Source organism: Notothenia rossii (genome assembly GCF_949606895.1).
Source record: "Notothenia rossii genome assembly, chromosome: 6".
Lineage (NCBI taxonomy): Eukaryota > Metazoa > Chordata > Actinopteri > Perciformes > Nototheniidae > Notothenia > Notothenia rossii.
This window is the reverse complement of record NC_136909.1, coordinates 16222429-16244733: the sequence shown is the minus strand read 5'-3', so window position 1 is coordinate 16244733 and position 22305 is coordinate 16222429. Positions and strand designations below refer to the sequence as shown.

Sequence of the window (22305 nt, the reverse complement as noted above, 5' to 3'; positions counted from 1 at the left end):
GCAAGGAACAACCAACGCAACATTGGTTGAAACACTTATACATTTACAAGAAAGACCTCTCAAATCCTGTATTTCTAAAGACAACCCTGCACTTGGTGAATGGTATGATGTACTAAGAATACTCCCTTTGGAAAAGCTTTTTGGTATCATGTTTGTGAAGTGGCTATTCCTGCTGTTTTTCTGTCTATAAAGGTAGTTAAAACAGTACTGTATATGAAAACATTTGTTTCTGTATATTCAGAACTGGAAGGTGCCAGAACCTCAATGAACAAACAAAAAAATATATAATACACAAAATATAGAAAAATATCAAGCCATTGATCATCAATAATAAAGCCATGTTGAAGCAGCATGCAGTTGCAGACATATTTCTGCTCTACATGGCTCAGATGTATGAAATAACAATTTTAGCAAATTGTATTCCATGTTGCTTTGTGACTGTACATTGTTGTACATTGTTGATGCATAATGTGAATTGCCTTGGTGAGTAGGTGTGGAAATATTGTGTGATACAGTATGACCACAATAATTCAGCTGGCTGATTTTTCATCTGTGTGGTGTCTCATCCATAAAGAATGTAAAAGGGAGGGCTGAACCAATAAATAGCTGGTTACAAAAAGAAGGTTTGAGGCCCTGAGAGGTCAAATTGAGATGTATCTTGAGACCCTATAAAGGGGGCCGACCCCTAAGTTAAGAACCAATGCAGTAAACGTCCTACCTGTAAAGTTAACGTGATGACCTGGCCCTCCGCTACAACAGTAATGACGCTTCTACTCGAATGCAACAAGCTAATAATCATGTCATATATTGTGCGTTTATATGTTGGCAATTTGGGGGTAAATCTACAAAATGATTTCCTTTACTTTTACATTTTAAATACATTTGTAATGCTTTAATTTGTAATAGACATTATTTTCAATATTGATATGGGACTTTTATTACTGTTACTTCCCAATAAATAAAAGAAGATAGAGAATAAATTATATAACATTCAGGAGTATTGCATCCATATTGGCCAGTATTGTATCATATTGAGCGGTTTTTGCCCTGATCATGCCAAACCCAACTCCCTCCAACAGAGTGAGGGAGACATGGGAAGGAAGCCGAGTCCTTATTACAACTTAACTCTCTTCGCATCAAAGGAAGATATGCCCTTTCTTACTTTGTCCATTTAGCTGCGGGAGGGATCCTGATCTTATGCACGGAGTGGGATTAGCTGCACTATTGTATCTCTGCTTTGAACCTCACTGGGGGATGCCAGGGGGTGTGAGCTAATGGAGCAATGCAAAGAGGTCTGCTGATGTTTTTTTAAACCCATATTTACCCAGGGTAGATGTGCTGGGAATGATTGCACTTTTAAGGACCGCCCTGCTTCACACACACAGTTACACACAATCACACCTGGGATCTGTCGAGCACACGCCTGAGCATTTCTGACCAATGAACAGATTCACAAAAGACGCTGGCAAGTACTTTTCTACATAAATGCTCCTTTTGTCTGAACTACCTGCAAGCTCGCTGAGGTGAAAACTTTTAAAAAGGTCTGTGATGAAAAGAATAATAGAGAATTTAGACTGTGCCTACTTTCCTGTTTTATTAATATACTCTGTACTCTGTAGCACTGCCACATGTATTTTTTAACATTTTTAGATGGGCACTGAGTTGTCCAGGCATCCATCCTTGGGGATCTATTTTACGGACTATTATTTGTTCTCCGGAAATATTAATATTCATAGGTGCAGACTTATGTGATTTGGATTGAAAGCTGATAACCTTGCCTCTGTGATCTGTGTGTCATTTGACCATTACCTGACTTAACACAGTTACCTTTAAATGTAATTAATATTGAAAAGCAGAGCACTGGTCATTACTGAAACTGCTAGACACACAAAGGATAAAATAAGTGACTTTTTAATTATTTTTTAATGAGTTCACACAATGACACATTTATTCAGCACAAACACTTCCTGTGAGAAGCAAATGTGTGTCTCAGGTTTTAACTTTTTCAGGAGTGCTGGGTTTAGCTTTTTGTTCAGGCACCTTCAGACAATACAAGCACGGATATTCATCCAGGCACACGTTGAATTCATGTATCAGAGCTTTCCAGAAAGTCTTCTTCCCGTAGATCAGCACCATTGCAGTGACAGTCGTGTAGATGGACGTGAAAAAGAACGTGAGCCCGACGATGGGCTCGTGGTTCACCGATATTTGGTAGTTAACATACAGGTCGATGACAAGGAAGAGGATGAAGACAGCCACTAGAGATAAAGCCATCTGGATCACCCTCATCTGAGAGCCCAGCTTTGGCCTGTGGGCTCCGTTGGTGCTGGCTTTCATCTGGCGGAGATGGACGGCCAGGTGGAAGGAGATGGAGAAGCAGCATTTCACCATCAGCACCCCGGGCAGCACATCAGAGAGAATCAGATACATGGCTTCGTAGACGTTGCCAATGTTGTTGGTGGGCGTCAAAATCCCGCAGTCTTTGTTAGCAGAGGTGATGTTTTCAGATTTAAACACCACGAGCATCGGCATGCAGGTGCCCAGCCCTAACAGAGGGATGAGACAAACAGCCAAGGTCACATGTTTGAGGATGGCGTCCTGGATCTGTGTGTAGCAGTGGTTGGGCGTGCTCACCAGCTTGGTGCTGTAGTAAAAAGTGAGGAAGCTGGTGTCCCACATGATGGTGAACTTGAGGCTGTAGATCAACAGCAGCATTACGGTGTAAGGCCTCTGGTCAATGAGGCACTTACTGTCCACCTCATCCATGGTCATCCAGAAGTAGCAGATCAGCTGGTGGGCCACGTCAGCCACGGACAGAGCTAGGATGATGGTTTCAGAGGGACTCCACTTCTTTTTCTGCCTGTAGTTCCATATACTCATCAGGAAGATGTAGACATTAAAGAAGACGGTCGTGGTAGCCAAAAGACCCGTCATTACCCAGATGGCGACTTTATTCATATACATAGTGACAATGTTACCCCAAATATATCTGCACAGGAAATCTTAATGGGGCCTCACTAGTCAGTGTAGGCTTCTCAAGTGTTTTTTTTTTCTTTTTGGCTTGTTAGAAGAGAAATCAAGAAGGCAAAAAATTATACTCTAAACCAGAGGCTTCTTCGTTTCTGCTTTCAAAGAAGGGAATCAGTCACGGTTTGTCGTTGCAGCCTAGGGAAAAGATTCACATATTTAGCTTATGAAAGACGATCCAAATAGACTCAATTACGAAAAATATTCTACTATGGTGAAGAATATACGTATGTGAATCTAATGTGCAAAACAACGTCAAGTGCAGCTGAGATGAGAAGGTTAGAACAATTAGGGTAAGAAACATACATTTTTAACTCAAAACAAATCCTCCATGGGAAGGCTGAGGCTTGTCATCCCTCTGAATCCTGCTTTAGGGCTGTCGTCAGATCGTCAAAGGAAGACGTCCCATGTCTTATTCTAACCATTTTGGACTTAGGAAAAGATAACCGCAGTGCTAAAAGAACATGACTGCACTTACGTGATAGTGGACAAAGATGGATGTGTGCCATTTATCTATATATAAATGTATGTTATTGACTGCCTAATGTTGTTATAAAAATCGCAGCACCAAGGAACTGTGGGTTGAAATTATTTCCTCTCTACTTGGCAAAAATGGTCCAGCTTTTGCCAAATAGGAAGAAAAAAAGTGATCATCGAAGCAGCATTTCCCTGCATTTAAAGAGTCTTACCACTCTTGTCATGACTTACACTGAATACTTTTGGGTCATTTCACTCTGTCTCTTCATAAGTAAGAAAAAAGTATATTTGACCGCAGCTCTTGTTTCTGCTTACACGCTCTGTGCCTGCTAGTTGTCACAATATGTTGACTTATTACCTTTCGTTGCTGAAGGATCCTTTGTGCGGTTAATCCAAGCATTAATCCTGGCCTGAAGATGACTGCGGGAAGCAAGGTGAAATCCTTGAATTTGTTTGCGTTCCTTGACTGGGATTTATATATAGGCATTGGGTATTTGCATCAGTTATGACCACAGGTAGTGGTGGCGGTGTATTTGCATTGACATGGGGCAGCAGGGGACGTGCTCATTATTATTATCCCATGACTTTACTGTATGTCCATCAGTGCAGCATGAGAGAGCCAATCCGCAGACCACCAGGTGCATGCAAATGGCTATTCGTGCAGCTTGGCCACATATTTACAAACGCAAAACCACACACACACACACACACACACACACACACACACACACACACACACACACACACACACACACACACACACACACACACACACACACACACACACACAAACAAACACACACACACACACACACACACACACACACACATACACACACACACACACACACACACACACACACACACACCCCTATTTACCTGATAAGAAAAGCAAATCCCCTTTGAATCACCTTCAGGAGCCTTGCTAATGCATCACCTTATCACTGGAGTGCGTGCCTCGGAGGACATTAACTTGAACAAGAAGAACTAAGAAGTGACTTCAATTATGTTTTAGTTTAGATTTCAGATGTTTTTGGTTTGCTTGTTTTACACGCATACCTATTAAATAAAGCAAACAGGATTCCAATTACTTTTTTTCCCTTTCAAAACACAGCAACGCACATGCACTACAAAATTAGCCGTGTGGTTTATGTTTAGCTCAAAACCATAATTTGATTATTAAATAACCAACCATTCATTTCAAATTGTAAAAAAGAAATGTCTCTACATACACTACACTAACTCTACACAAACCAAGTATAATATACATCTTTTAAAACACAAGCACATTTTTTCTTTCAATAAAAGGACAATTGAATCAACCATAGTAACCCCTTCAAATAATTATCAGTTGATGGTGTTACAAAACTTATTTTCACGTTTCATTCTACATGGATGCAACAAACAATATAAAAGCAACATTTGGTTACCTCTGTCCTCTTAACATCTGCACAGCTTTCCACTCTTCATAAATTCACACCAAATTCCTCGTATGTGTAAACCTACGTGGCAATAAATCTGTTCCTGAAATTGATGTGTGAATTTCTGCCTACAGTATAACGTGATTTAATCATCTTTACTTATTTACAATTGACAAAAAAAATAATAAATAAGAGTGACAGATATGCTGCAGTCAAAGCTAGCAGTGAGCAACAAAACATCAAACATGCATAGCCTTTGGCTCCAAATCTAGAAAAATCAAATACACAGACACATAGATAGGGCGCCGAAGGAAAAAATAAAAACTGTAAAAAATGCACATTGCTGTTCTAATCCATAGGGTTAGAAAGAGTACATGTGCTTTACATCTGACTGTGTGTTGCCTCTCTGTGTGTTTATTGGATATAAGCGTTTGCCATCCCATATCCACGCCTGGCACTCTATGTTACACCAACATCAGCCAAACAATTCTTATCAGCTTTTCAGTATGACTGCCGATGTTCAAGACGACGAGGTTTTATACTGTGCAATGTTCTGAACATAAGTATTAATACCAGCATGCCCGCTTGCAAGCATTTATATAAGACCTTAATATCCGTCATTTTGGCACTGAGTAAGCTGATTTGTAAAGAACATGTTGACTCACTGATTATTCCTTTAAAAAAAAAATACAGGAATTTTACCTGATTGTTAATGGTATGGACCACAACAGACAGGCGTGCTAATCTTTGGAAAATGTGACTCCAAATTGGACGAAAGGATGTTAGTAATTAACTGTTACATGGCTTACCAAGGTCTTTATGTCTTTCTTCATGAATAGCACCGTAACTTGGAAAAATTGGTTTCATAATGAGTTGTCGATTTCATACCAAACAATACAAAGATATATTTCAAGGACAAATTCCGCCTTTATGCACAATAGCATGAAAAAGCTCAGTCGCATGCAAGCAGCTCTTTGAGTTTAGATGTGAAAGAAAGTTCACAGTGGGAGCTTTGCTTTAAAGGAAAATAATGATTATGCCCACACAGTGAGAAGTTCTGCCCTCTAAGAAACTTATTAATAAAATAAAAGATATTGTGGTTTCTAAGTGGGGGTTGCCAGACAAGTATTTGTAATTCATTAGTGTATCTATTTCTGCGGTTCATGCAGGGATCAAAGGATCGACAGACAGAAAAGCGTAGACAGAGAAGTGGTCCTTCCTTTGGATAAACACTTTCTGACTTTTTTTTGAATTGAGCAAACAGAAACGCACTGACATGGACATAAACAAACAAACGTAGACAGCTGGCAATTTGTCTTTATGAGAAGACAAAAAGTACAAATAGTCAAACAATGCAGAGACATAGCAAACATGTTTTGTCAGTGTGTTTGTTTATGTGTGTTTATTTTTGGGCTGTGTGTGCTGCTGGTTGACTTTTGAAGAAAAGCTTATCTAAAAGAGAGGAAAGCGTGTCTAAAAGTATAATTTTATGCTTTTTCATTTCTTCTCAACAAATTACCAGTCTTTACAGATTGCTGCAGAGGGGGATGGGACTTCTTAGGGGCCCTTGGCAGAAGTTATTACCAAGGGCTCACCAACCTTCACCACTTCTTGCAGCTCTTATTAATTCAACGTACATCTTTTGAAGATGGGACTAGGCCAGTGAAGATGAGCGCTGGGTCTGCAGGCACGCTGCTGACTCTGGATTCTGAGAGTGGCAGCTGCAGGTTACTGCCTCAAATACTCGACTAATAACTAGTTTACCGGCTACTGAGCAAAAATGGGAGAAGCACACAACTCAAACGAGACCATTTTGCAGTACTTTGTTCTGCAAATGAAAGAAAATCCAGGAGGCAAATATCCATAAGAGGATCAGAGGGAAAGATTTACTTCACCGTCAGTTTCCCGATATTATGTTTCATGTGCAGCTAAAACATCGTATTTGTATTTATCCATTACATTACTGGACCTTGTTCTTTAGATGGTGCTTAACTAACTCTGAGTTAAAAATCCGACATCAGGCTAAACTTGTATATTTTTATAAGCAGTTTTGAGGATTTAATTAAATTAATAAAGGAAGTTCTCCTGGCCTTGGTAACATAGGCTCTTATTTTGAAATGAAAACGAAATGAGCAGACAGTTAACACTCCTATTGTCTTCGTTCCCCCCCCCCCCCCCCTTACTTTGGTGTTCGCGGTCAAATTTGGCTGGTCCTGTTTTAACTGCTATTACATTCACACAAAAAACATTAATCATCACCAAATTTCCTTTAACACCCTTTCAAACTGTACGTATTGTATCAGACTACTGGTATACATGAAAAACTGCAGTACATATACAACACTGAACATGTATTGTGTGTGCCAGGTGTGATCCATGTGGGGTTATTGGGTACGTAAGGGGACACACACACACACACACACACACACACACACACACACACGTGTGTGTGTGTGTGTGTGTGTGTGTGTGTGTGTGTGTGTGTGTGTGTGTGTGTGTGTGTGTGTGTGTGTATTTTATCTGATCCGGATGGTTACTAATTCCTTTTCTTTATGGCGGTCATTTTTGACCGGGAACAACATGGTGTTACAAAGTTGACTAAATCATCAAATGAAAGTGGTGATCAGCAGTTTTATATGTTCAAATGTCTACTGTGAAGGGTATCGTAAAGCCTTAATGCAATCCCATGTAAAATAAAAAAAGTTATGATTGATGAAAGTAGTAAATCGGTCAGATTTGAACCGAAGACAACAGGAGGGTTAAGACCATGATCAGTATTCATATCATTGGTTGAATGCTGATCATGCAATTATACGAGATAGGTGCATAATGTTCATCATCTCTTAATATGTGCGCTCCTGCATTGTTACTGGCTTCAATTTGTTCTTCATTGTGCTTCAAAATATGTATACTCCTCCATGATGCTGAAATAGTGATGTTGGTCTATGTTTGGTGAGGTTTTCCCCATATACTAGAAAGACATTTTTAAACAATAATCCGGATCCAGTCAGTTTCATACGTTTGCTTTTTAAGTTAACATCTTTAAGTTGAGTTTATCCTTTTTGCTCTCACAAACTATATTTGGTGTGGGTCTTTTTCTTCACAAACTTTAACTTATTTTCATTTTATTATTTAAATTTGATTAGGTTTCATCATATATAAGTACAGGTAAGTCTTCATGATGAAAATATGATTGTAATGATTACAGATCATGGTCAGTAACCTACAAATCTATATTTAAAATGACCAATAAAGCAAACATCTTTCATTATTAATCTATGACAGCAAGCGAGAATAAAATAACATGTTTGGATGGGTTTTCTGGTTTAAAATCGAGCAGATTTGGTCACCCTGAAGTAACCGAGCCCTGAAAAAATCTTCCACTCTGCTGACAACGAAAACAGATAACTTGACATACATACATTGATGTTTGTCTGACCATGTTCATGCACCAAGGTCAAATATTATAACACCTAGTTTTGTGACATCTTCATTTGAACACATTCCCCAACACAAACTCCTCTTATTAAGTTCTATTTGCACGAGTGACCCTTTGGATTATATATTATTTTTATATATTTGCATGTTCAAAACGAAATGTTTTTATTGAATTATGAAAGCATATGATATGACTAATTCAAATATATGAGATATTTTTAAATGTGTGTAAAAGGGAAGAGGTTGGTACTCTCTTAATTGACATCTTAGTTTAATAAAATGTTTAATTGTACACATTTATACAAAAAAATAGATTAATTGATTGGGTTCCATGTGCATCATAGAAAAAGGCACCCATAAAAATACAAGTATTTTAATATATACATTTTACATACAGTTTTAGAAAAGCTGTGTAACAATGAGAACCTATTCAGTAGCAGTGATTTGCTACAGCGAATCATGAAGCTGTACATTTATATTTGTCCAAGTGCTGAGGTAAGAAAGTCCCCCGTAGTCATACAGTATACCAATACTCCCATTATTCTCAATATATATTGCACAGTTTGTCATATAGACTTCTTTACAAACATTGTTATACTTAAAATAGAAAGTCTTCATAAAAATAAAAAGTCCTCGCTTCAGCAGGCGTTGTTTCATATTAAAATAAAAAAGTCTATCATGCATGTGGATGGGAGTTACACAGCGTATCCGAATCGATTGTCATAATTGAGGGAGGCTCGCCCACCCGCAGTATTTGGCTGTGATCTGCCGTTACTCTCCCCTGTGTAGACGCCACCGTGGGCCGATTCACTGACACTGGGCAGCTGTTTCCTCACATCGCTGTACTGCACCCCTGGGTGGGTGCGGTACGCCATCACTGAGCGTAAACTGGAGTGTCTGCTGGAGTTTCTGCTGGTGGGTCTGCTCTCTGGGGCCGGGGCGTCCTCCCTGAGGAAGCAAGTCACACAGGTCTCCGTGAGATGATTTTTTTTATCATTTTGAGACTATTTCATGCATGATTGAAATTGTTTCCGGCTCTGGTGCAATACCTTATTTCATTTTCAACCTCTTTCTCATAGCGACGCTTATTGCAGCAGCAGACCAGGAGCCAGATGAGGAGTAGGAGGAGGAGCAGCAGCAGGAGGGCACCTATCACCGCCCCGACTATGATACCCACCTTATTGGTAGCTGGAAGAATAGAAATGGTGTAAGATTTTTCCTCTGTCAGTCTGAATATACCTGTATACACCCTCAGTCTGAAACACAATGCAAACAACTGTCTCTTTAAGGCCCCCTCCCCAAAAGCCCAGTCTGTCTGGATAAGCTTGCAAGAAAAACTGCAAACCTGAATGGCTTATTGAATCACATGTTTGCAGGCCTAGACACATGTTTAAGATCAAACAAGTGCAGCTCTCCTTTTTGTGGTTCCTCAATAGACTTGCCAAAAGACTGCAGCAAATACTCTAAAGCATGTACTGTATAAAACATAAAATCTTGAATTAAAGAGTGCCAAGTACTTGAGAGTAAAAATAGATGATGACTTACGGTTGTATGCATGCAGTGCATATTTACACTGTCCTTTGCCCACGGCATTTTTCACCTCACACGCGTAAATTCCAATGTTGCTGTCCGTATGGTTCTTTATCAAAAGCTCTCCAGTCTCTAGGTCTAAATGACAGGCGACAGCATTTAGTACAGACATATTATATAAGATAAACATCATGAAAGTATAATAGAAAAGCCTTTTTGTCTTTCAAGCTCACTTTGGATGGCGTCGGCTGGAATCGCACCTCCACTCTCTCTCCTCCACGTGTAAGAGATAGGAATGGATCCCTGAAGAGATTCGCAGTGGAGGGAGACGGGACCACCTTTCTCCTCCGGGCCTTCAACCCAACACTTTGGGGATGTTGGGGGAACTAGTGAATAAACATAAACAGCATGATTTAGTGCAGGGGTGTCAAACTCAAATACACAGTGGGCCTAAATTAAAAAATCGGTACTAGTCGAGTGCCGGACTGGTTCAATGTTTATTGCAAAACTTATTGAAATGAACGTATTGCACATATTAAACCTGGAACTAACAAAGGTTAAATTATTGCCTATAAAAACAACATTAAATAATTAGTTGCATTAATTTCTTATGGCTCTATCTGCAGCTTTTCCGGAGTCATTTCTTATGATTACATTTCTCCACAGGCCAACAACAGCTTCAAAAAAACTATTTCCCTCAAAGAAAAAAACAAACATGCCCTGTTGTCTTAAGAAAGAAAGTGCAGAAGTAAACATCCATGGAAACTCAGTGTTCTGCTCTGTGATGCTAGTTCAAGCCAGATACTCGGCATCTCATCTTGGATTCAAGTTCATCAATGTTTGGGCTCAGGCTCTGAGCTGAGGAAATCCTCAGGGTTGAGTGAAGGTGTGCGTGCAATATACCGGAGCGCCAGATATAATAGTAATTATAAATTATCCTGCGGGCCGAAATTAAATCCACCAAGGGCCTGATTTGGCCCCCGGGCCTTGAGTTTGACACATGGGCTTTAGTGTATTGTGGTAGGGGTAAAGGTGTGAAGGAGGATAACAACAGAGGAAGGGCGTGATCACTGCAGACAGGAAGAGAAACTGAACTGTTTCCTTCCACATTCCTTGTGTGTGCGTAACATTTAAAACAAGAAAGAGAGAGTTGTGACATGAACAAGTAAAACCGGTAAGAAAGAAGTTCTCCTCACCCATCACATTCAGTGTCACTTTTCTCATGTCAACACCCGGTGCCTTCTTGACTTTACACTGGTAGGTTGCTGTGTCTTTGAGAACCACATTAGAGAGAGAGACGGAAGCGTCGCCCTGCTTGGGGTCCACTATGAACTTGAGCCTTTTGTTCACGCTGGGGTCTCCGTAGCGCATCGTCTGGCCCCCTGTATATGATAAAAGCTGAGATACAAAGATTGGGTTGAGTGATGACACGTCTTCAAAGCAGGTTTTCCCACCAACAGAGCCCAAACGTAGAAAACCATAATAACCCACACTCTTGCATGTCTAATGAACGCTCCTTTAATTTAGACAACTTCTCAGACAGGTTTTTCTTCAACACCTCTCTGTCGTCTGACTCACACATACCAGTTGGTCTTTCTGTGTCATGTCCGGGCTAACATTGGACCACTCGATGTCCAGCTCTCCCGTGTCTTCGGGGCCGAGGGTGTAGGTGCATCCTAGGGTGACCGTCTCCCCCAAAGCCTTTTGGATTGTTTGCGGCCCCGAGGTCGTCACCTGCATCGCCTCAGTCACATCTAATGGGTCAGAAAAATTGTCAGATTTTCGTAATCTTAAAAATATGCTTCTTCCTTGCTCCAATTTTCCCAAAAAATATACCAAGGCTGAAGAAAAACACAAAACAAGACAAACAAAACCCAGTTCTATCTCAAATGCATTCATATTTCCCCAGTTTCAGCACATAAACAGTCTGTGAGTGGGTGCTGATCTGAGACTAATTGGCCTTCTAAGTAAAACTGCTGAGTATTCGGAGCTGGAATAGAAGTCAAATTGTTAGTTTGTAAATAAAAATGAGTTACGGATTAATTTTAGACCCTTGATGTGCATTAGTTGTCAAAAATATGGGTAAACAATTATGAAAATTGAGAAGGAGCGGACTTGAAAATTGTACTTGAAAGGTGGCGGTTAAAAGCTACTTTGGTTGACACACGCCCTGCTGACTCACTGTTTATGGCCATGGATTGTATTTGTTGTTGATAGCTTGACATTTATAGAAAGAAACCAGTGTTAATTGTAATATGCGTCGACGTCTTTCAACAGATCCATACAATTCATCTTTAATGTTGTCATTCCACTTTTCATACATTTGGAGAAACCTTCCTTTCACCATTTCCCCATCTTAGCAATCAACCTTCACTAAATGTCTTAATAAACTGCGTCGATAAATCAAATCAGCCTCTTCATTGACACCATTAAAGTCAGCTTACTGTCTGAAAGCACTTCAATGCAACTGGAACAAAACAAACTACATTTGTAAAAGCATCTGATAAAAGAAATGCTGAAAATTGGTCAGTTAATGGATTCTCTACAAAAATTCCTTTGCTGTTATCTATATGTGTTTATCATGTGTAAAGGCATCCTATCCAATTATCCAGTGAGTGCAGTCACAATAAAGCCATTTTTGAAACTGCAAAGATCTTCTACTTTTACCTCCGACATACTGAACAAATCTTTAAACAATAATTGGTCATATTCTTATTGTATTTCCTAAAGTCTACCATGATATTTGTGTGCAGATTTATTGATTGTTAAAAATAGTTGTTCTCCCCCCCCCCCCCCCCCCCCCATATTTGCTCTGTTTGACACAAAGTGCTGCAAATAATCAAATCCTGTCCCCCTGTGGACTTACCAAGAGTTGTGCATGTGTTTGATAACACTTTCACTCTGCCGCTAGCATTTGATTTGACTTTTTTTTTTTATGTTGTCCTTGTATCAAATTAGACAGCCTGGATTGAAGCCCAAGAGTAATTTATCCACAGGGAACAATAAAGTCTCTCAGTGTCTTACTTTACAAATGCACACACCAGTTTAAACCTTGGCAACAGGAGCACATTTGAAAAAAAAAAGAGCTGGTCATGTACATGTACACGCCTCAATGATGTATGCAATGCAATTCCCCCATACTGTGGGATAATCAGCTCAAAGCATCTCAGCTGACCTGTAAATTAGTGGGTCACAGAGAGAGAAAAAACACCAGCTCTGTCTGTCCTTGTTTTTTTATGATCAGAGTGTGAAAGATTTCCTGACAGTCGGTCATGTTGTATTTCCCTTACCTGCTCACTTAAAATCTACTACACATTCCTGGGATATAAAACGAGACTCACCTGTCTCCAGCCGGATTGATAGCAGAAACAACACAGCCAGCTTTAGCCTTGCACTTGAGAAAACAGCTTCCATAGTAACCCTGAAAGCAACATGAAGTGAAGAAAGTGTTCAAAGATTATTTTCTGTTACTGTTTACTTCCTTTGTATTTTGTCTCTAATTTAATAGAAAGGAAGTGTGAGGATCTCTAGAGCATGGCTGTCAGCCACTCTTCTAACACAGTTGTTTATCTTTAATCTTTAACAGTGGGAAGTAGAAGAATTAATGCTCTCACTTTGTTCCCTTTTCGGGTTGTTAGGAGAGCTAGTGGTCTAAAATGAATGTAAATATTAATTGAAAACAAGCAGAGGGCAGATCAGGTGTTTCTTACTTAAGTAAACACTACCATGAAAGTTAAATAGAGAAAAGTAGTTCTGACATACCTTAAGGAGAAGGAATAATCCACAGTAAAAGTATGTCCTTGAAAGCCAGGCAGTGTCTCTGTACTGGTGAGTTTGCTTATTTTGCTCTCAGGTGAAACTCAGGAGCAGTTACTAGACCACACCCTCTCTGTCCATAGTGCATTTGTTGGTCACTCCTCGAGTTGGGAACATTTAAAGCCCCACCCAACAAGGTTTTGTTCCAGGAAATGTGTTTTTGTTGGTTGGAAATGTGTTAATTTTTTACCCAAATTAACCAGCGTTGTGTTGGACATACTGTTAGTATTTGTTTTGTAACCCCAGGCTTCTGTCACAGAGATTAATGATTACCACTTCTGAGTTGCTCAACAAATATGTTGCTGCGCTGCTTGTTCTGCTGATAAACATCTCTCATTCCATTGAAGTACATATAATTACCTCCTGTGTGTCAATATAATGTGCTGTTTTGTATGCTGTGTTTGTGCATTGCTGGAAGAAGTAAATATTTTACTCAAGTAAAAGTAATAATTCCACAGTCTAGAAATACTGTGCTAAAGGTAAAGTCGGCTCATTCACAATATTACTAAAGTGGAAGTACAAAAGTATTAGCATTTAAACATATACTTAAAGTAAAGCTAACAGTACTCAGTGGAGATAACTTGAATTAATGTGCCAGGTATCTTAATCTTAATAAAAAGCTGTGATTATTAAATTAATTTAATATCTGTATTAATTATTTAAACTTGCAAATTAACTAGAAATATATTTAGTGAGTAAAAAGTACAATATTTTTCTTCCAAATTTGTGTGGATTAGAAGTACAATTTAAAATAGAAATACTCCAGTGAAGTGCAAGTACCTCAAAAATGTACTTAAGTACAGTACAGAGTGAATGTACTTAGGTACTTTCTTCACTGCTGTAATGTAGTTTGAATGTATTGAAATAGATTTATCAAAAATATCAACAAATTCTTCCTTAGAGTTGAAAAGTGGTGACATTTTTTAACGTTTCGAATGGGCCAAAGAAATGCTGAATTTCCAACCCTTCTCCGACACACCCTCCTGCCACACCTAAGAACACTCAGACAACGCAAGACACAATGTTTTGATTCATACGTCACTGTTAAGATGGTGACAGAGCTGCAAACTGCTCTAGTATTGAGTCATTAATCAAAGTTTTATCGGGTGACCAACAGAGGAATCACTAATTCTCCGAGCTATTACAACCTACAGCCAGTATCACAATTTCTTATCAGCTATAAATGATTTACCCAAATAGAGAGTTTGATTTGGAGTTAAACATCTACAGATCAATGTTCAAGGTGTTTTACATCATCTGTTTTAATGCACACAATTCTACTGTGGCTGATGACCCAAAAAACGAAAGGAGGGAGGTTTCAGATGAAGTGGAATGGAGCGGTGAAATTACTCCATATTGATTTTGTGAAGAGTGTACAGTAGGTGATGTGAGCACGGAGCATGACGTTTGCCATTAGGAAGTGCTGGGTTAATGCGATCCTGCCAATAATGTTCATTAACGAGATGAACAAATTACCAGTGCTCGAGATGGAACATTATCAGAGAGCACATTTTGATCAGAGAGCAAAATTAAAAGCAGCGCCATCCCCCCCAACACTTTGTTCAACGCTGTGTGTGTGTGTGTGTGTGTGTGTGTGTGTGTGTGTGTGTGTGTGTGTGTGTGTGTGTGTGTGTGTGTGTGTGTGTGTGTGTGTGTGTGTGTTTGTGTATGTGTGTGTGTGTGTGTGTGTTTGTGAAACTGTGTTCCTGAGCTTCATGCAGTTTGCATCGTTGACTCCCCATCTATGAAGCTGTGATCCTGCAAATGTCAGGGTGTGTGTGAGGCGGTAGAGCTGCTCTAACCAGCAGGTGGTTAATTGCCCCTCTGTTGTAAGAGAAGGTTCTGGCACAGGAGCACTGAACATGCTGCGTGACAGGACAAGGCGGGGCCAAACAGACATTACTGGGACATAAGACCAAAGCTGCAGGAGAGATCGTGTCAACAGGCTGCATGAATATATTAGTGACCTCTGGACACAGCAGCCTTTTGTCAACCCGAGCTGTCTTAATCATCCAACTAAACTTGAAGAAAGGTAGCCAAGCGTTGTCTTTCCCGCCAAGATTAGCTATAACCCCATTTATCCTTCCAGATTTGGCAAAGGTAGCCTGATCACTCCGCAGGGTAGAAAACAAACCACCTTGACAGATGTCCAAATTACAAGTAAACAGCCTCGCAGGGGAGGCAAACAAATGACCAACGCAGGGAGGGGAGCGGCTACAGAAAACAGGCTACGCTTGCCAGCAGCCTAACTGAAATAGCATGGCAGCATGAGTCACGGTGTGTCAATGTCAGGCAGCCGGGTCGGGGACATATATTCCTCTTTTTTAAGGTGGTAGGCCACTGGGACAAAGATGGTGCTTCTTGGCAGAGGGAGGTAGTCATTCAGCCTTCAAAGAGCAATGTGAGTGGAATAGAGCAATATTCATGACCCTCTGAATCTCTGCAATTAAATGTCCACTCCGACAGGGAAATTGATTTTTTGTCTCTTTACAACTATCAGCCGTTATAAACAGATGTCCTGACCATCATACACACATACTCTGCTGCCTGGGTGGTGTTAGTTACACCATGCAGTAATGAGTGAAGAGTCTACATCCAGTTATGTGTGTTGTCTTGTTATATTGTGAATCCGGTGTGATTATTCCCTCTCGCTGAGCAGAACACAATTTCAGCTCCTGCTGCCCTGCATGCTCTCTATGTTGCATCCTGCAGAATAAATAATGGAGGCAAGGATTCCTCTCAACTTCTGTGATTCTTCATCTCAGTCAGCAACCCACTAAGGAAAGGGCACAGTAAATATCAAAACATGCTTGAATGATGCTGGAAACAGCAGGACAACACCACAGTGGTTGCCTGTGCTACAGTGTGCTTCCATTCTCTATTAATTACATTCAAACTATTGCAGCTAGAGACACCATTATCGGGATTTTTTTTCACAGCTACAGCACTCAAAGAGGATATAAAAGAACATGTAGATGAGGGTCAAATGAGAAACAGAGAAAGAAAGATTAACTTCAGCCTGAGGAAACAACATCCCATACTACCTGGGCTGAAATCGGACAAGGGTGAGAGGGGTTACTACATCCAATAGCCACCAAGGACACACATAGAGAGTGTTTTTGTTCCAGTGAATCACTTCCACTGTGAATTTCTGTCCGTGTATAGACAATTATGATCCGCAGAGAGTCCATCCAAACAAGGAATGTGTGCCAAAACCTTATCCTGTCTAAACAGAAAAAACTCTGAAATTAGGCAGGTGCAGGAAAACCCTCATGAAACCAGAAGAAGCCCTGATGGTCCTGCTTCATTTTCTGCAGGTCTGTCCTCAGGCATGGTTAAACTTCCAACATCTGAACATGAAAAGGCAGCGCTCTATAAGAAATCCGGTTTATGAAATATGGAAGTAAATGTATCGTGTGTATACTACTCCATCCCTCCCTTGGTTCACAAGCCGCCCACCCACATAAACCCCAGCACACACACACACACACACACACACACACACACACACACACACACACACACACACACACACACACACACACACACACACACACACACACACACACACACACACACACACACACACACACACACACACACACACACACACACACACACACACACACACACACACACACACACAGCCTCCAGCAACATGAGCAAAAACGGTGGACCCCATAATCCAATAAGTTGTGCTTCTTGTGCTAAACCCAGTGAAGTTTGGCACACAGAGGGAGTCCATGGAGACTACTGTCCCCTAAGCCTCGCTTGCAGGAGTGGGATAGAAACTGTATTCTCTGAAATATAACTTCAGATCACTCCTCTCCCCCGCTCTCCTTCCACGATAGCGGATATTACCCATTTGGGAAATATGATATAATGATGTAATTTAAAGCTGACTTCACCATTAAAAACGTTAATTAATTAAAGAAAAATTATTGGAAAAACAGTCTTGTTCACAGACTGTGTTGTGGAAAAAGAGAGGTGATGAAAATGGGTTCAATCTTCTGCTTTATTGTCTGTATCCTCACTCAGTCAATAATACAAAAAACATATTTATTTTGAGTAAATTATTTCCGCAGGATTGAAACTCATATGAAATGGGTTTGCATGCTCAGCCGTGCTTGAAAGCAACATCATAATTTATAGAATGGCTGCAGTTATCATCAAAACACTAACAATAGTTAGTGGAAAACAATTTGCATTCGTTTGATGCTGGTAGTCTGTGTTGTTTGCTGCAGCTACATATTAGTGAACTTGCGTTTTTTTGTAGTCAGGCAGTTGTATAGTGAATTTGTGGCACGCTGTCAAACACACTCACAATTAGCAATAACACACTGACTGCTATTACACCAATTGGGAGGGCGCTCCATGTACTGTGTTTACAAACTGCTGCTAATCCTTGCTCTAACCTTCGATGTAACCCCAACCTAATTTAAATAATTCATAATTTTAGGGAATATAGCTACTCTCTCTTTTAAAGTATATAACAACTAACCTGCTCACGTGGCTTCTGTGTGGGAGAACTGATTTGTGCTTGAATAGTGGTTGTTGTGTCCCAAGCTGCTTTAGAAGAAGGTCTTATTTTTCAGTCAGTCCTCTATGATTTAAATTACATTATAAAACTAGTCAGATATTTAATAAAATATAGCCTCAAGGTGATAACAAGCAACCAATGTAACATAATACATAATTAGATAAATCCCCACAATGAGAAGTTGTTTTGGATACACTTTTCTTTGAATGCCCACTTGGCTACTACTTCTGTTACATGATGAAACTACCGAGATATTTAATAAGATTTATTCGCAAGTAAGGTGAAAACTATCATGGCAGGGCAAAAGAAATTTCACTGGCGGAAAACACACAAAGGCAGGAAATGTGGGATCTGGAATGAGAGGAAAGATTACTTTCAAAATAAAACAGGAAGTGACAAGCTCCAAACACAAAACTAGAGTTAAACATAACTAAACCTAACATATCTGTTGAGTCACAACATTACCCCCCACTCTAGGGACGTCTCCTGACGGCCCAGGCAGATTAGGATGTTGCCCGTAGAAATCCCTGATCAACTCCTGATCCACAACGTGGCGAGAAGGGATCCACATCCTATCCTCTGCTCCATAGCTTTTCCAGTCAACAAGGAACTGCCTGCCACGTCCCCTTCTCCGGATTGCCAGCAGTTTCTTGACCGTATAAACAAGGCCACCATCAACAACTCTGGGGGGTGGCGGAGATTTAGTTGCGGGCACCAAACTGCTTTCCTTGACAAGCTTGATCTTCACAACGTGGAATGTAGGGTGGACCCGCAGGGACCTGGGGAGTCGCAGGCGCACAGACACAGGGTTCACAATCTTCGTTATTGGAGAGGGACCAACAAACCTGGGGGCTAATTTTTTCTTGAAGCGACATGGACATTGACATGGACATTGTAGCTCTTTCGTGGACAACCAAACCTTCCGCCCAGGCTGGTACACTGGAGCTGGCCGGCGGTGTCGGTCAGCCACCCTTTTCATTGACGAAGAACTCCTTAGTTCAGGGAGTCCAGTAACAAAGTCCATGGATATGTCAGAACAGGGCCGTTGAGGAATGGGCAACGGCTGCAGCATGTGAGCCCAGTGAATGATCTTGGAGCGCAAGGGCACTGTAACAAACAGCCTATTAGGCGGACACTCACTAGGTGCTGAGCTCTCAACATTTGCTTGCTGCACCTCTTTCTCTATCTGCCAAGTTACCGCTCCTACCACACGGTTCAGTGGTAGGATGGGTTCTGGTTTCTTGGCAGCAGGCTCAGGGTCAAACAGACGGGATAAGGCATCTGGCTTGGTGTTCGGGGAGCCAGGTCCAAATGACAAGGTAAAATCAAAACGACTGAAAAAAGCGTCCATCTAACCTGACGTGAATTCAGTCTCTTAGCCTTTTTTATGTATTCGAGGTTTTTGTGGTCTTTCCATACCAGGAACGGCTGAGCGGCCCCCTCTAGCCAATGTCTCCACTCCTCCAAGGCTTGTTTCACTGCCAGTAGTTCATGATTTCCCATGTCGTAGTTCCTTTCCGCTGGGGACAACTCACGGGAGAGATAAGCGCGGGGATGGAGCTTATTATCCTTTGCAGCCCGCTGAGAGAGAACTGCCCCCACACCGAGGTTAAACGCATCCACCTCTACCACGAACTGTCGAAGTGGATCTCGGATGGTGAGGATGGGAGCAGAGGTGAACATCTCCTTTAGGCCTTGAAAAGCGTTAGCAGCTTTGGAGTTTCATTCAAAAGGGACATGAGGAGAGGTAAGTACATGTAGCGGGGAAGCAATAGAACTGAAATTCCTGATGAAATGTCTATAAAAATGTGCAAACCCCAGGAACTGCTTCAGTTTTTTCCTGTTAACAGGAACTGGCCACTCGGCCAAGGCACTGACATTGGTAGGGTGCATCTTTATTTGACCTGGGGCAATGATGAAACCCAGGAACGATGTGGTTTGGACATGGAACTCGCACTTCTCTGCTTTGACATAAAGTTGGTTCTGTAGCAGGCGGTCGAGGACTTGACGGACATGCTGCTGGTGGGTTATGTTGTCAGGAGAAAAAAAATCAAAATTTCATCAAGATATACAAACACAAACTTATTCAGGAAGTCCCCCAACACCTCATTTATGAGGGCCTGAAACACTGCCGGTGCGTTGGTCAAGCCAAAAGGCATCACTAGGTACTCATAGTGTCCACTAGGTGTGTTAAATCCAGTCTTCCATTCGTCCCCCTCCCTGATTCTCACCAAATGATAAGCATTCCTTAAATCCAGTTTGGTGAAAATGTTGGCGTCTTGCAAAAGTTCAAAGGCGGAGGAGATGAGTGGGAGAGGGTACCTGTTTTTGATGGTGATTGCGTTCAGAGGGCTGTAGTCTATACAGGGCCGGAGTGATCCATCCTTTTTGTCGACGAAAAAGAAGCCCGCTCCCGCCGGTGACGAGGAAGGGCGAATGAGTCCGGTCTGCAAGGAGGTCTCAATATAATTGTTCATGGCCTCCCTTTCAGGTCCGGAAAGAGAGTAGAGGCGACCCTTGGGTATGGGGGAGCCAGGTACCAAGTTTATAGCACAGTCATTAGGCCTATGTGGTGGCAGGGCAGTGGCTCGGGCTTTACTAAAAACTTCCTTCAGGTCCCAATAGCAACTGGGCACCTTGGACTTGTCAGGGAAATCTTGCTCCTGTACTTGGATAGCCTCAGTCATTTCTGTACATGCAATCTGAACAACATCTTGGGTCTCAATCCTTCTAGCATGGGTAGTGTTGTCACCAGTCTTATTGTCTCTCAAACAGAAATGTTTGCAGTCCTCTCCCCATCCCTTAACTCTCCGAGATCTCCAGTCTATGTGTGGGTTGTGCTTGACTAACCATGGGTAACCAAGAATAAGTGGATGCTGAGCAGAGTCAAATAAATGGAAAGTCATGTGTTCAGTATGTGTTGCATTTACGGTTATTTCAATGGGCATAGTACAATGGGTAACGGTAAACAATAACCGACCATCCAGAGCAGAGGCCTTTAACGGTTGCTTCAAAAGGAATTACCACACAGTTCCACTTCTTAGCCAACCCCCAACCCATTAAACATTCATCTGCACCAGAGTCTATGAGCACCCCCTGAATTAAAACATGTCTGTCTACTTTTACTTGTACCTCTGTCAATGTACGAGGAGGGAATCCAGATGACAGTCGGCTCACCAGAGTCCTCCTCGTCCCTGATGAGCCCAACCTTTTACTGTACAAGAAGCCAGGAGGTGCCCCTGCTCCCCACAGTAAAAACACCTGCCCTCCTGAATGCGCCGAAGACGTTCCTCCGTAGTCAACTTTGCCCGACCCAACTGCATGGGCTCCTCTGAGACACTAGGGAGCACTCTTCTCTCAGGAGGAGTATCGGCAGGAGGTCTCCAGGCGGGACGTGTGTCTCCTTGGTGTCGAGGCAGACGTGCCACATTCTTGAACCTTTCTTTTTGTCTTTCGGCCAGTCTATTGTCTATTCGAACAGCCAGTGCAATGACAGAATCCAAGTCTTCTGGGAGGTCCAAAGATATTGACTGGTCTTTAATGGAATCCGAAAGACCAGACAAAAAGGCTTCGAGCAGTGCTGAAGAATTCCAGCCACTATCTGCTGCAAGGGTCCTGAACTAAATGGCATAATCCGATACTCTGCGCTGGCTCTTCTTAATCTGAATCAGTGCTCTGGCTGCCTCTCTTCCAGGAGCCGTGCGATTAAACACCTTGGGGAGAGTGTCTGTAAATACATCAAGAGAATTACAGGCAGGTGAATTTCTCGCCCATTCGGACGTAGCCCAGGCCGCTGTTCTCCCCGTTAAGTGGCTCACCATGAAGGCCACTTTAGAGTGATCAGTGGGGAATGCAGCAGGGTTATATTTATAATGGAGATCACAATGAACAATGAAAGGGCGACAGTCACCGGAATCTCCGGAAAATCGCTCTGGAGATGCCAGACGAGGCGGTGGAGCATGGAGTGGCACATGGTCAGTTCGTACTGTTATGAACCGAGACACAGGACGCAGGACACAAAAGCAGGACTCGAAGACAGTTGTCCAAAAATAGAAT

The 22305-nt window shown here is 41.5% G+C and overlaps 2 protein-coding genes across 2 annotated transcripts; both read right to left on the bottom strand.

Moving 5' to 3' along the window:
- Positions 1–1989: 1989 nt before the first annotated feature.
- Positions 1990–3056, bottom strand: tas2r202 (taste receptor, type 2, member 202; the record flags this gene model as incomplete). Its single annotated transcript, XM_079687114.1, has 1 exon — positions 1990–3056. Exon 1 carries the CDS (start codon positions 2962–2964, stop codon positions 1990–1992), a length of 975 nt encoding a protein of 324 aa, XP_079543240.1. The 5' UTR covers positions 2965–3056.
- Positions 3057–8720: 5664 nt separating this feature from the next.
- On the bottom strand, positions 8721–13809 carry vsig8b (V-set and immunoglobulin domain containing 8b). Its single transcript, XM_079685942.1, has 8 exons — positions 13656–13809; positions 13235–13314; positions 11478–11647; positions 11090–11291; positions 10127–10279; positions 9909–10031; positions 9413–9551; positions 8721–9311 (listed from the first exon to the last, which is right to left on the bottom strand). Exons 2-8 carry the CDS (start codon positions 13305–13307, stop codon positions 9059–9061), a joined length of 1113 nt encoding a protein of 370 aa, XP_079542068.1. The 5' UTR covers positions 13308–13314; positions 13656–13809; the 3' UTR covers positions 8721–9058.
- Positions 13810–22305: the final 8496 nt, after the last annotated feature.